The sequence below is a fragment of the Monodelphis domestica genome, chromosome 5 (genome assembly GCF_027887165.1).
Source record: "Monodelphis domestica isolate mMonDom1 chromosome 5, mMonDom1.pri, whole genome shotgun sequence".
NCBI lineage: Eukaryota > Metazoa > Chordata > Mammalia > Didelphimorphia > Didelphidae > Monodelphis > Monodelphis domestica.
The window spans coordinates 109,562,681-109,575,809 of NC_077231.1; the positions used below are offsets into that span (position 1 = coordinate 109,562,681).

General features: G+C 42.7%; 1 protein-coding gene across 1 annotated transcript; it reads left to right on the top strand.

Annotated features, from left to right (window-relative positions):
• The first annotated feature begins 863 nt into the window (after positions 1-863).
• TMEM121B (transmembrane protein 121B) lies at positions 864-12,529 on the top strand. Its single transcript, XM_056799085.1, has one exon. The coding sequence runs from the start codon at positions 1,879-1,881 to the stop codon at positions 3,652-3,654; it is 1,776 nt and encodes a 591-aa protein (XP_056655063.1). The 5' UTR covers positions 864-1,878; the 3' UTR covers positions 3,655-12,529.
• The last annotated feature ends 600 nt before the right edge of the window (positions 12,530-13,129 follow it).

The window sequence follows — 13,129 nt, forward strand, 5'->3', positions numbered from 1 at the left end:
CTTTTGACAGAAAGAGGGAAAATTCCAACAGATATCTGAAGAATTGAAGTTTCCTATCACTGTTATATCATGTCCCTTTGCTAGTGTTTTTATATCTAGAAGTTCTTATCTATTTCCCAATGGCCTGTAGTACAATCCACTTACACATATCATACATAATGTAAAATAATGCAAAAATTTCTGCTTTCCAAACTGATTGAGATTTTAAAAAGATTTTTACTTATTCCTTACCTCCCCCATCACCATCTCTCCCCTCAGTTCCCCTAAATACGTTTGTTAATACCTTTACAAGCTTTAATCGTAACTACTTGACCACACTCAACTTCCTTTCCTTTGCTCTAATCACATACTACAGCTACACATTACTCCCCTTCCTTGTGCCTAATAACCTCATGTTTCATCAATTTGTTTTATTCAACAATTATTTGTTTTTTCCAATTTCCTTTAATTGCCTTATTTAGTTGGCCAACTACCTACTCCTTTTCCTTTTCCTTGATGCCTTCTCCTCAGATAATTTCTCCTTACTTTTGTTCCTTCTTCTGCCATCTTCTCTCACAAAAGCCAGAAATAGAATCAGGACCTAAAAGTTTCTATCATTCAAAATTTCCTCAGTTTTTTCCAAATTTCTCAAAAAATTTTCTTTCTAAACTTCATATCATGCCTTTACAAGTTTAAATTCCTCTAAGTGTTCTTCATACTTTCTTATTCTGTTCAAGTCTTTCTTCTCTGGTTCCTTCTACAACCTTCTCTCATAGAAGCTTAGAAGTTGAAAGATCTAGTGGCTAATCTTACTCTTTTCTAATTTTTGCATTCCCCATACAGTGTAAGTTCTTTTCAGGATGGGGGACTCCTTCATATTTGTGCATTTCCACAGCTTGACATAGTACCGTAAAAGAATTTGCTCTCTTGAATTGAATTCTTTCCTCTCCTTTCTCAATAGCCATGCTCTTTCTACACATCCAAAGGCATGATGTGAGTCAGGGTAGACATTGAGAACTATAGAGGCTATTCATATATAGCTTCTCAAACTTCCTGCTGGGTAGCCAAAAAGATCTACCTTTCTGGCTTTCTTTCAGAGGCAGAGCCAAAAACTTTTATCTACAGTCTAAGAGTAGGCTGATCTTCTTATAATAGGTGAAGAGGTCAGCTGGGTGGCTCAGTGGATTGATACTGCAGCAGATGAGAGTGCTGACTGGGAGTCAGGAGAATCTGAGTTTGATCCTCAACCACTCACAACAGTATGGCCCTGGGTGAGTCACAACTTCTGTCTCAGTTTCCTCAATTGTAAAGGGATCATAGTATCTACTTCACAATCATGGAAAGGATGAGATAATATGTGTAAAATACTTAGCACATAGGGGATACTTAAACCCCTTCCCATCCTCCTTTCCTACTGTGGGATTCAGCAGATTTGCTAAGGACCTTGAGTCCAGTTCCTATCTTCCACTGTTGTATTTCATCCTTTTCCTTCCCCAAGACAAATCCAGTAAACCAGGTTTAGGATCCTCTCCCTTCCCGATGTTCTTTTCCTTCCTCATTGAATCCAGTCCTGGTTTCCTTGCCGCCTGTCATCTTTCTTCTTCTCTTCCTCCTCTTCTCCCTCCCTTCCTGGGCTCTCTCTTTGCTAACACCCCCTCCACCGTCACCCCCGCCCATCACCGTCTGTCTCCTCAGTTCCCACTCTCTCCCACTCTGCTCAGCTTGCCAGTCCAGCAGCTCTACTTTCGCTCTCTTAGCCACCTGGTCCAGTAGCAAGACCTAGCAGCTGAGGAGGAGGAATAGAAGCGATTGCCAGGAATTCCCACGCCGCCTCGCCGCCCCTGGGGGTTGGCGGGGAAGGAGCAGCTGGGGAGCCCCCCAGAAGCACTTCTGAAGACAATGCACTCAGCGCTCTGCAACCACAGTCCAGTCTCCTCTTCCTCCGGCTCCTTCCCGCCGCCCCCCGCTGCCTCTCAGCTGCAGCCGTTCTTCCTCCGGGGGGGCTCCTACCGCAGCTGCCGGAGGGGCTCAAAGGATAGCAGCACCAGCACCAGCACCAGCACCAGCACCAGCAGGGGAGGAGGAAGGAACCGAGGCAGGGGAGGCAGTGGCTTCGGCGGCTCCCCGAGCAGCAGCACGGGAGCGGAGCGGGAAGACGAAGACGAAGAGAGCATCAGTATTAGCAAACCTCTGGTGCCCGCCTCTGCTTCTGGCCCCCTGGAACCCCCTTCTCAGGCAGGCGCTCAGCTGATCCGTCACGCCGCCTTTTCCTCCTACTCTTCCTCAAAGTCCACCTCCAGCTCCTCTAGTAGTATGACCGCAGTGGATTTCGCTGGTGGGGGTGGAGTGGGACCAATTGGAGGGCCGGGGGGCCGTTCATCCGGGGGCCCCAGTGGGCCCAGTGGTGGCAGCGGCTCCTCCTGCTGCTCCTGCTGCTGCTGTTGCTGTGGCCACTCCGCTAGGCCCCCTCACCGCGGTCGGCGAGGCTGCTGTGCCCCAACTTCTGAGTGCAAATGGGGCTACCAGGCACTGTCCGTGGTGCTGCTGCTGGCTCAAGGTGGGCTACTAGACTTGTATCTCATCACTGTCACCGATCTGTACTGGTGCTCCTGGATCGCCACCGATCTGGTGGTCGTGGTTGGCTGGGCCATTTTTTTCGCGAAGAACAGCCGGGGCCGTAGAGGATCAAGTGCCGGCAGCTCACACAACCACTACCAGCACCATCACCACTCAGCACCCCCACCTCTTCACCTGCCTGCTTCCTCAGGCGCAGCGGTGGGAGCCGGGGCTGGAGGCAAAGTCCGGGGCCGCGGTGGTGGGGGCGGCCTGGGAGATGGTTTGGACTCTGTGGGGTCCGGGGGAGAATTCGCTTTTGCTTATTTGGCCTGGCTGATCTACTCCATTGCCTTCACACCTAAGGTGATTTTGATACTTGGCACGTCCATCCTGGACCTCATCGAACTACGAGCGCCTTTCGGTACCACTGGCTTTCGTCTCACTATGGCGCTGTCTGCGCCCCTGCTCTATGGTTTGGTACGGGCCATTAGCGAGGCAGGTGCCCCTTTCGGAACGGCAGGACCCCTGCTCTTGCAACCTCAGCAGCACCGTGCCGCTGGCTGTTTCCTGGGCACATGCCTAGACTTACTGGACAGCTTCACCCTGGTGGAGCTGATGCTAGAAGGCCGGGTGCCTCTGCCTTCCCACCTGCGCTACCTGCTTATTTCTGTCTACTTCCTGACCCTCACTTCTCCAGTGCTCTGGCTCTATGAACTCAATACCGCCGTCCCAACCAGTGCCCCTTCCTGGGGGTCCGGGGCTGGGGGATGTAGCAGGCTCTTGCGATTGTTGGCTGGCTGCTTGGTGGATGTGCCCCTGTTGGCCCTGCGCTGCCTTCTGGTGGTGAGCTACCAGCAACCACTCTCTGTCTTCATGCTCAAGAACCTCTTTTTTCTTGGTTGCCGGGGATTGGAGGCCCTAGAGGGCTGTTGGAGCCAAGGGAGTCTGGGTTCCCCCAACAGGCTCCGGGGAGGTTACGGAGTCCCTCCCCCAGCTCCGCCCCCATCGCCGCCACCACCCACCCCACAGGGAGGTACTCAGTTGGGTCACTGCATCCCAGAGAATGACTCGGGACCCCATGGCTATGTCAATACCCTGGTTGTTTCCTCCCAGAATTAAGGAAGGAGAAGAATGTTCTCTTCTATTTCCCTCATACCTTGACTTATACTTCCTACTTCCCACCCATGTTTCCACATGTCTTTTCTATGTTTCCTTTTAGATCTGGATCAGGTAATTCGTTAGGAAGGGGTGAGGGCTGTACAAGGAGGAGTCCCACCACCATTTTATTGTTCTCCTGTAAGAGTTATTTTCTGGGGTGAAGAGCAGTAGATGGTGAGGAAATCAGTTTTTTTAAAAAATAGATTGCAAATTCATCTTTTCTTTTCCAGAATCAAGCCTTCCAAGGAACAGCAAACAAGCTGAAGATCTACTTCCCATTCTTGCTCCTCATCTTCCCTATATCCACCAATAGACCTGATTTCCCACACAAACCATGTACATGGACAGTCATTGTAGGAGAAGACATAGGAAGGGGAGGATAGTGGAGGGAAACTGAGTCTTGGCCAATTTAATCCCTGGTCTTGATCTCAGAAATATTATTACTCCTTGTATAAGGCCCTACATACTGTGGTTGGTGATAACCTATGCCCAAGCTGTGATATTGGATCCAACCACTTTGCTCTCTTGTCTTTGATGAACTTTTTGCAAATAGAGACAAACTTGTATAGAACAAGGAGCACTGGCCTTGGAGTCAGATAACCTGAATTAGAATTCTGTCTCTGCCATAAACTTTCTGTAATAACTTGGGCAATCTACTTAACCTTTCAGGCCTGTTTTCTCACTTGTAAAATGAAAGGTTGGACTAGGTGATCTCAAAGGTCCCTTCCAGCTCTTGATTTTTATGAGTGATGGCTGTAGTATGTGATAGTGAGTGAATGTGTGTATGTGTGTGTACTATTTGTCACTTACCAGGTGACCCTTTCCAGTTGGTAAGAGACTTAAAAAGATATAAGCTTTGCTCACTTCCCTTCCCCAACTGCCCAACTTTCCACTCTTACTTGAACATGATATCTTAGAGAACACTGGATCTGGAATCAAATGTGCTGGGTTAATATCCTGGTTTTGCTAATAACTACCTTTGTGACCTTAGGCAAATCATTCTGCCTTTCCAGACCTCAGTTTCCTAATCTATAAATGAAGGGACTTGAATAGAGTGGAAAGAATGCTGGCTTTGGAGGCAAAGGATCTGGGCTCAGCTCCCAGCTCTACTACTTACTACCTGGGTGATCTTGGGCAAGTCATTTAAAACTCTCTGAGCCTCAGTTTTCTCATCTGTAAAATGAGGGGGTTGGATTTAGATAGCCTCTAAGGTACCTTCCAGCTCTAAATTTATAATTCTATGATCCCTAACTTCCCTTCCAATTTCAAATCCTATGATCCTATGAACTCATGGCTATGCATCCCTGAGTGAGTTGAGCCCCTGGGAACTATCCAGATGTTTTCAGGCAGGGTAAATGTTTGCTCCTATCCCTTCCCAGTCCTGCTCTCCTCTAAAGCTCTGGATGTGTTTTTTTTTTTAACATTTCAAGGACCAAACCACCCTTTCTTGGGTGAGTAAGAATTACTACCTCTGTGTTTTGAACCTTTGTTATATTGTGCACTGAAGTGGCTTGCAAACACACATAAAAAGGAGAAAGTTGAATTTAATTTTGTCTCTAGATCCTGATGATTTGGTACCAGTGATAACAGGATCCATGGAGGATTAGCCACCAGTCCTACTATACCTCTCTTTGACACCAGAACTCACCAATGTATTTATGCCAGGTTGTCTTGGCTTCTTGGAGTTGGATATTTGAGGTAGAATTGGTTTTCCTAAGGAGAGGAGAGGGGGAAACTGCTCTCTTATCAATATCCCTTCCAGGAGTGTTTAGTGGACCAGAAAATGTTATGTTGCTTGGGTCAAGATTAGAATGAATTCAAGAGAAAAGAGTTGGGGAAATGAGAGTGGATAGGTTGGGACAAGGGTGGATAACAATACTGTCAATATTTCTCTGAGCCACTTTTTCTTGGTTTTCTACCTGTGGGAATTGATGAAGGAAGGGGCTTGTTACAACCAGGGCTTACCTTGATTGGTGAGTTTTATGGGCTTGTCACATTTGATATTTTGCAGGATGGGAGTTTTTGCTTTGTCTTTGGTGGGTGGAGATTGGAGATTATAGGGAGCAACACTAGGGAAAGACTCCCTGTCTTCCAGCCACTAGACGTCAATGAAATGGAATAGGAAAGAAAATTGAGATCCTTCCCCTTTTTGATTTATAATGGGGAGACTCATTAAAGCCCTGGTCCATTCTCTGGAAAGGTGCCCTGGTATAAGAAAGTACCTAGGATGGGTGGCCATGGGTACAAACATAGAACACCCAATACACATTCACAACAAGTACTTCTGAGGGTGGAGTAGGTAGGAACTAAGTGTCCTAGCACAAGGTATATTGCCATGAGAGGCTTATAATGACTTCTGCCTATCAGGTTTTTCCTAAACACTTCCTTTCTACCTCCCCTCTCATTCATATGGAGAGGAAAACAGGAGCTAAGTATCACTAGCTCAAAGAAATGGTGCCAATGGGTCTGGTTTTGTAGGAATCATCCACTGAAATATTCCTAGCACAAAGGGCTATATATACATATGTGTATATATATATATATACATATATATATATGCAGAGTTTCTAAACCCACTGAAATTTGATAGACTACATGACTAGGATATGACAGAGGGAATTTGAAAGGATGAGAGTTCTGCCATTCTCTTCCTACTTGATCTCCTTACATTTCCTGTCACTGACTCTAATATAAGGCTATTGAATTTAGGAACTACAAGTTATTTTCTTCTTTTGCATTTCTAACTCCTCTTAAGGACTAGGGACTTTGGTCCCAGAGTTACCACAGAAAGCACAAAATGTATTTCCCAATTCTCCTTTATCTCTTCACACCTTTCTCCCTTCTACTTTGTTTGTTTTCTGATCCATAAAGGCATTGTGAAAGGATAATTGAGTTGGAGCCATGGTCAGCTTCTGAACTGATTTCTATTCCCATCTCTTTTCTATCATTTGGACAATCTTGGTGCTGTGAGTGATTGTGACTATAAAACTTTTGGAATACTATTGACTTTTCTGGTGTGATGTTAGAATGGATGTGAAGGAACTGCCACCTTTCTGGGCATGACCACCTCTCTGGGTACATGTCCTGGTTACTGCAATCCTTTTCTTCCCTTTGTGGGATGCTCAAGAAGTTTCATTTAAGTATGATGAATCTGAGGTTATCTGTCCTTGGCTTCTAATTACAACAGTGTTACCAGCTGATTCAGGGATGCCACTAGGACATCAGGGGAAGTTGAGAAGTCCAAAATCTTCCAGATCCTTTGAAACTTACTGAGTCCTCCTCTAGCTAAAAGGGTTCCTATTGCTGAAAGGGGACCAAGGCATCTCCTTCTCCCCACCCCACCTCCAACAAAGCTAATTTCTCCTCAATGATATCATGGAAAGCCACACTTACTCCAATTTCTGGAAAACCTTTCATTCCAGAAAATTTGAGGCTTCTAAGATCTAGGGGGAGTAATAGAAGGCTAGAGTAGCTACTTGGAACAGACTTCTTGTCTAGCACCATATTAATTTCATCAAATAATTTCAAGGTTTTCTCCCACTTAATCCAATAATCATGAGTGTTTGGGCAACAATCTTTATTACCTCTATCTAGTGGGGGTGGGGGTGAGTAAATCAGTCTCTCCACCCTTACACAGTAAAGACTTTCCTTCACCTTCCTCCTTCCAGATAAATAGGCCTGGGCATTTTGTGCAAGCAAATCATTTAGCCAAGCTTACCAGATGGGCTGGTCCTAAACATTTGATTATTAGACTTACACATTCCAGTTTTTTTACACTCTTAGGGACTTGGAGTGTGTGTACTCACTACAAATTCAGAATAGTCACTCATGACAAGAGTATTCCTATGACAGATGTTAATAGGGGCTAATAACAATATAGCTGTTTACCTACATCCTAGGAGTATTCGTATTTCTGTAAAAACAATATCAGAGATATATTTCTTGTATTTCTGGTAAGATTATTGGGATTTTTCTCCAAAGTACTTGACAACACTTGCAACTACTGAACCTCACATCTAGTTAAGCAAGAAAAAATACATTAAAATAAGAAACTACTAGATAGGGGGCTTGTTCCCATATCTTTGTTCTAGAGCCTCTCCTCACAGGTATGAAGTTCCTAGATCTGTAGGGCATATCCTATTGCTTGACCCTGAATATAATTTTCTATAGCTTCAGGTTTTTGAAAAAAAACGACTATTTCCAATAGGGTACACAGAGATATTTCCTTTCATTCTTCTGATTAAGTTTTAGCTGACAACTTATTCCACCCCCAGACAAGACTGGTCCGGCCTGAATAATCAATCAATCAATAAAACATTTATTAAGTGTATATTATGTGCCAGGTCACATGGATAGTAAAGTAAAACGGTAACTCAAAGGAAGAAAATGAAGAAAGGGGGATCTTCAGTCCTGAGGGCTTCCCAAAACAAGATAGATAGATGTAGGCATGGATGATGGAAATGGAATAGTAAAGGATACTAGGCAGAATGATCCAGAAGGTAGTACCATCATTGATTGAACTGGAGAGTCAGAAGAAGAAGAAGCAAGTTTTCAGTTTTGGATGGTGAGTTTAGTTTTGGGCATGTTGAATTTGAGATGCCAAATGGAAATACCAAGGATACAGTTGGAAATAAGTTTTTGAAGTTCAGAATAGAGACTGGAACCATAACAGCTAATATTAATTAATAGCACTTACCTCCCAACAGTGTTGATAATATAATGAGAGAATGTTTGTAAAGCACTTTGCAAATCTGAAAGCACTATATAAGTTCTATCAATTATTATTCCAAGTGGTATTTATGTTAGAGCTTTGGACATGGAAACAAGAAGACCTATGCTTAAATCCAGCCTCAGACACTTACTGGTTGTATAACTCTGGGTAATTCACTTAACCCCAAACCATTTTCCTCAACTTTAAAATGAGAATAATAATAGCATCTACTTCTGAGGGATGTTGTGAAGATCAAATGAAATTATATTTGTAAAATGTTTTGTAAAAGTTAATGTAGCACAGGAATTCCAGCAATTAATTGTTAACATTGTTATGACACTTTAAAGTTTGCAAAGCACTTCACATATAAGATGTCATTTGACCATTGATCATGAAGCAGGCAGCATCTTCATGGAGATGTGACAGAAGAGTAGTAGTAAGAGACAAAGATAAAGAACCAGGAGAGTAAAGTGTTATGAAAAAAGTTTCAAAATTCTCTTTAAGAATTGCCCCCAAACATTAGCAGCTCTTAAGTGTCTTCTTTTCCATCCTTGACATTCAAAATATTTCTTCTTCAAGTTCAAGTCTTTGGGGCAGCTGGGTAGCACAGTGGATAGAGCCCCAAACCTGGAGTCAGGAGGAGATGGATTTAAATCTGACCTCAGATACTTCCTAATTGTATGACCCTGGGCAAGTCACTTAACCTCAACTGATTAGCCCTAGCTGCTCTTCTGTCTTAGAATTGATGCTGACAGAAGATAAGGCTTAAAAAAAAAGTTCAAGTCTTGCCTTTTGTTTCTTCTCTACTAAATTCATACAAAGTCAATCATGGTGGAGGAAAAAGGCTGAAGAATTAAAGAACCCACAACATTTGTTAAATAAATGAACTATGCAATGCTCTGTGCTGTTTTTAAGACTGTGGGGTGGGGGCAGAAATAATGATACAAAAATGAATAAGAGACAGTCCTTGTCACCTAGGAGCTTATAGCTTAGTAAATAAACATCTAATAAAGTTATGAAAGTACAGGAGGAGAGAGAGAAAACATTATGGGAATCTCTACAAGAGATTGCTTCTGGCTAGAAGGACCAGGGAGTTCTTTAGGGGAGAGGTGGCATTTGAAAGCTGAGCCTTGAAAAAAATTGGACTGGTAATCTGTGTGTGTATAGATGAGGTATGGAGTCAAGTTTGGTTTTAAGAAAAGATACATGAAAAGGAGTGATGATAAGGAATAGATTGCCTTGCTTCTTTCACTACTAAAGGATGGAGAAGGATAGAGGAGGGCAGGACAACCAGAAACGAATGAGGCAAAAGCCATCTACTACAAAAGGCTTAGTTTAAAAGGTCAAAATTTTGACAAAAATGTCTAGATCACTTTCACTCAAAAACACCTAAGTTGTAAATTCTTGCTATAAAGAATAATAGTTTGAACATGGATATATGGACAAAAACAAATCAGTGATGAAGGCTTTCAAGTTCCAGTCCACTGAAATCCATAGAGGGAAAGGATCAGAATTATTCACTTATTCAGCAAGGATAATGTACTGGTTATTGAAGAAACAAATACAAATAGCAGACTATTTCTGTGCTTAAGAAGTTTATATCCTAACTTGAGGTAACAGCAGGATATCTGCAAAATATAGTGATTAGGAAAGGGACACTAACAACTGGAGGAATTAGGGAATGCCTCTATAAGAATATAGTGCTTAAGGAGCAGCTAGATGACTCAGTGGATAGAAAGATACACCTAGAGATGGGAGATTCTGGATTCAAATGTGACCTCAGGTACTTCCTGGTTGTTAACCCTTATTGCTCTTCTTCCTTGGAACAGAAGGTAAAGGGTAAAAAAAAAGAACACAGTACTTGAGTCTTTTTCTTTTTTAAACCCTTATTTTCTGTTTTGGAATCAACACTGTGTATTGGTTCCAAAGCAGAAGAATGGTAAGAGCTAGGCAATGAGGGTTCAGTGACTTGCTCAGGGTCATACAATTAGGAAGCATCTGAGATCAGATTTGGAACCTAGAACCACTCATCTCTAGGGCTGGCTTCAATCCACTGAGTACCTAGCTGCCTCTTGAGTTGAGTCTTGAAAAGAGTTCCAAGAAGTGGAAATAAGGAAGAACCGCCATCCTAAAGGTACAGAAATGGAAAATGAAATCTTGTATACAGAGACCCCACAGTTTGGCTCAAATATGGAGTATATGAGTGGGGAATAATGTGGTTTAAAAGATAAGCTGAAGCCAGGTTGTGAAGGACTTTATATACCAAATTGAGGAATTTGTTTTTTATACTAAGGACAATGTGGAGGTAAAGAAGGTCTTTAAGCAAGAGGGTACTATGGCCATATCTGTGCTCTAGGAATATCAATTTAGCAGTTTTATTGAAGATAGATTGGAGAAGAGTAACTGTATTCATGGAGACCAGTTAGGAAACTATTGTCATAGTCTAGGTAGAGTGAATGAGGTCTTGGACTAGAGTGGATTAAAGAGAAGAGTGTAGATGCAAGACAGTTGAAGAGGTGGAATTGAAAAAACTTGGCAACTGATTGAATGGAAAAATGTTTGTAAAAGAGATTTAAGATTTTAGGATGATGCCTGGGTTTTAGCTTGAGCGATCAAAAGAATGATGGTGTCCTCAACAAATATATAGAAGTTAGGAAGGGGAGAGCCAGCTTAGGGCAAAAGAGAATGAGTTCTAGTTTGGACACTGAGTTTGAGATGCCTTATGAGATATACAGGTGGCCATGTCCAGCAGGCAGTTGAAAATGTAGACCAGGAGCTATGGAAAGAGATGAAGGCAGGATAGTGGTAGTAGTTGTTGGCCATCATATTCGAAGAGGACCAAAATGACATCACTATGTCAGGATCAATGAGTCTGTGTCTGTGTCTGTCTGATGCTGGTCAGACCAATAAATAGGAGCCTGGAAGGCTCTACCACAGGTCATGAAGAAATAGCAGTATGAACATTTGGCTAGGGATGTCTTTAAATTTACACACCTATGTTTCAACAAAAACCAAATTCCAATTCTGCTTTGCTCATAGAGCACAGCACCTTCTTGGATGTGGAAATGCCATGCTGGATGATCCTATACCAGTGTCTCCCATTTCCTCAGAAAGATCTTGAGAGTGTCCTCTTACCTATTGCTTCTTCTGACCCCCGTGTGAGTTGGATATATAGGTTTGGGAATGATCTGCTTTATAATGATAGTTAAATACCTGGGAGCTGATGGGAATATGAAGAGAAAGAAGGTAGGGAGAAGAAGAGAGAGTTCATAATAGAGCCCTGGGACTCTACCTAGGGAGAGGGGGTTGTACATGGAGGATGAGCCTCCAAAGGATCCAAAGAAGGAACAGGTAGGTAAGAGAACCATGACAGAGCACTGACTCAAAAACCCAGGGAGAAGAAGGAATAATGAAGATTTTCAACAGTGTCAAATGCTACAGAAAAGTTGGGGAATTTGAAGACTAAGAAAAAGATGTTTAGATTTAGATCATCAGTGGCCTTAGAAAGAGCAGTTTCATTTGACTAGTGGGAAGATGGAAACCAGATTGCAAGGGGGTGAGATGTGAGAGGGAGGCGAGAAAGTACAGGCAACAAGTGAAGGCAGTCTTTCTAGGCATCTGGCTGTGAAAAGGTTATAGGATAACTTTAAGAGAAAGAACAAAGTACATTTAAAGGCTCTTAGGAGAGCAGATCAGAGTCCTGAAAGCTCCCAGGGAATCTTTATCGAATTCTAACCTTTACTCCCTTCTACTCCTTTCTCTTCCCTTCTCATCACCTCTAACCATGCAGCATGATAGAGTGGAAAAAACCCAGGAGACATGAGTTCCAGGACCAGCTCCATCACTTAGCTAGCAGAGTGACTGACTTTGGGCAAAGTCCCTTCATCTTTGGGCTTCCGTTTCTTCATTTATAAAATGAGGGGGTTAGATGATGACAAGAACTCTAAGCTTCCTCCCAGCTCTCATCTTCCTCTGATACCAAGTGTGATCATGAAAAAGAGATGGCAGCTGGAGCCTGGGAGATAGAAGGAAGTTGCAATCTCACTAGCATCCATCACAAAATTTTTTTTTCTTTTAAAAATATAACTAGATTCTGTTCTGAAAATAAAAATTTGAGACTTGTGACATGCTTGCAGTGTGGCTTGTTTTTTTTTTTTAAAGAATTTTCCTCTTCTTGTTTTCACATGAAGTTCTTAAATGCCACTGTGATAGTTATCATTGCTTTATGCTTTTGAATTTTCAAGGCTAACCCTTACATAGTAAACAAATTTGAGGTATTTTGCCTGCAATTAGAATGATGTGTCTAAAGGTAAGCAGTGGTACCCAGGTTTTAGCCTTGTGATCTGAACAGAGTTCTGATTATACTGAATAACTGAGAGACTTAAACACAAAAGACATTTTTCCATCATCATAATAGGCTTTATTTTTTATTTTAAACCTTTGCCTTCTGTCTTTAGAATTTATACTAGGTATTAGTTCCAAGGCAGAACAGTAAGGGCTAGGCAACTTGTTGCTAGGAAGTGTCTGGAGCCACATTTGAACCCAAGACCTCCTGTCTCTAGGCCTGGTTCTCAATCCATTGAACTACCTAGATGCCCCATAATAGGCTTTAAATTCCTTTCTTTCTATCCTTGGCTAACAAGAGAGGTTGAGACTCGAGAAATTATTTGCTGCATATTCTGCCCATCTCTCTAGGCTGAAATTTTAGTTGTGGAAAGTGTGAAG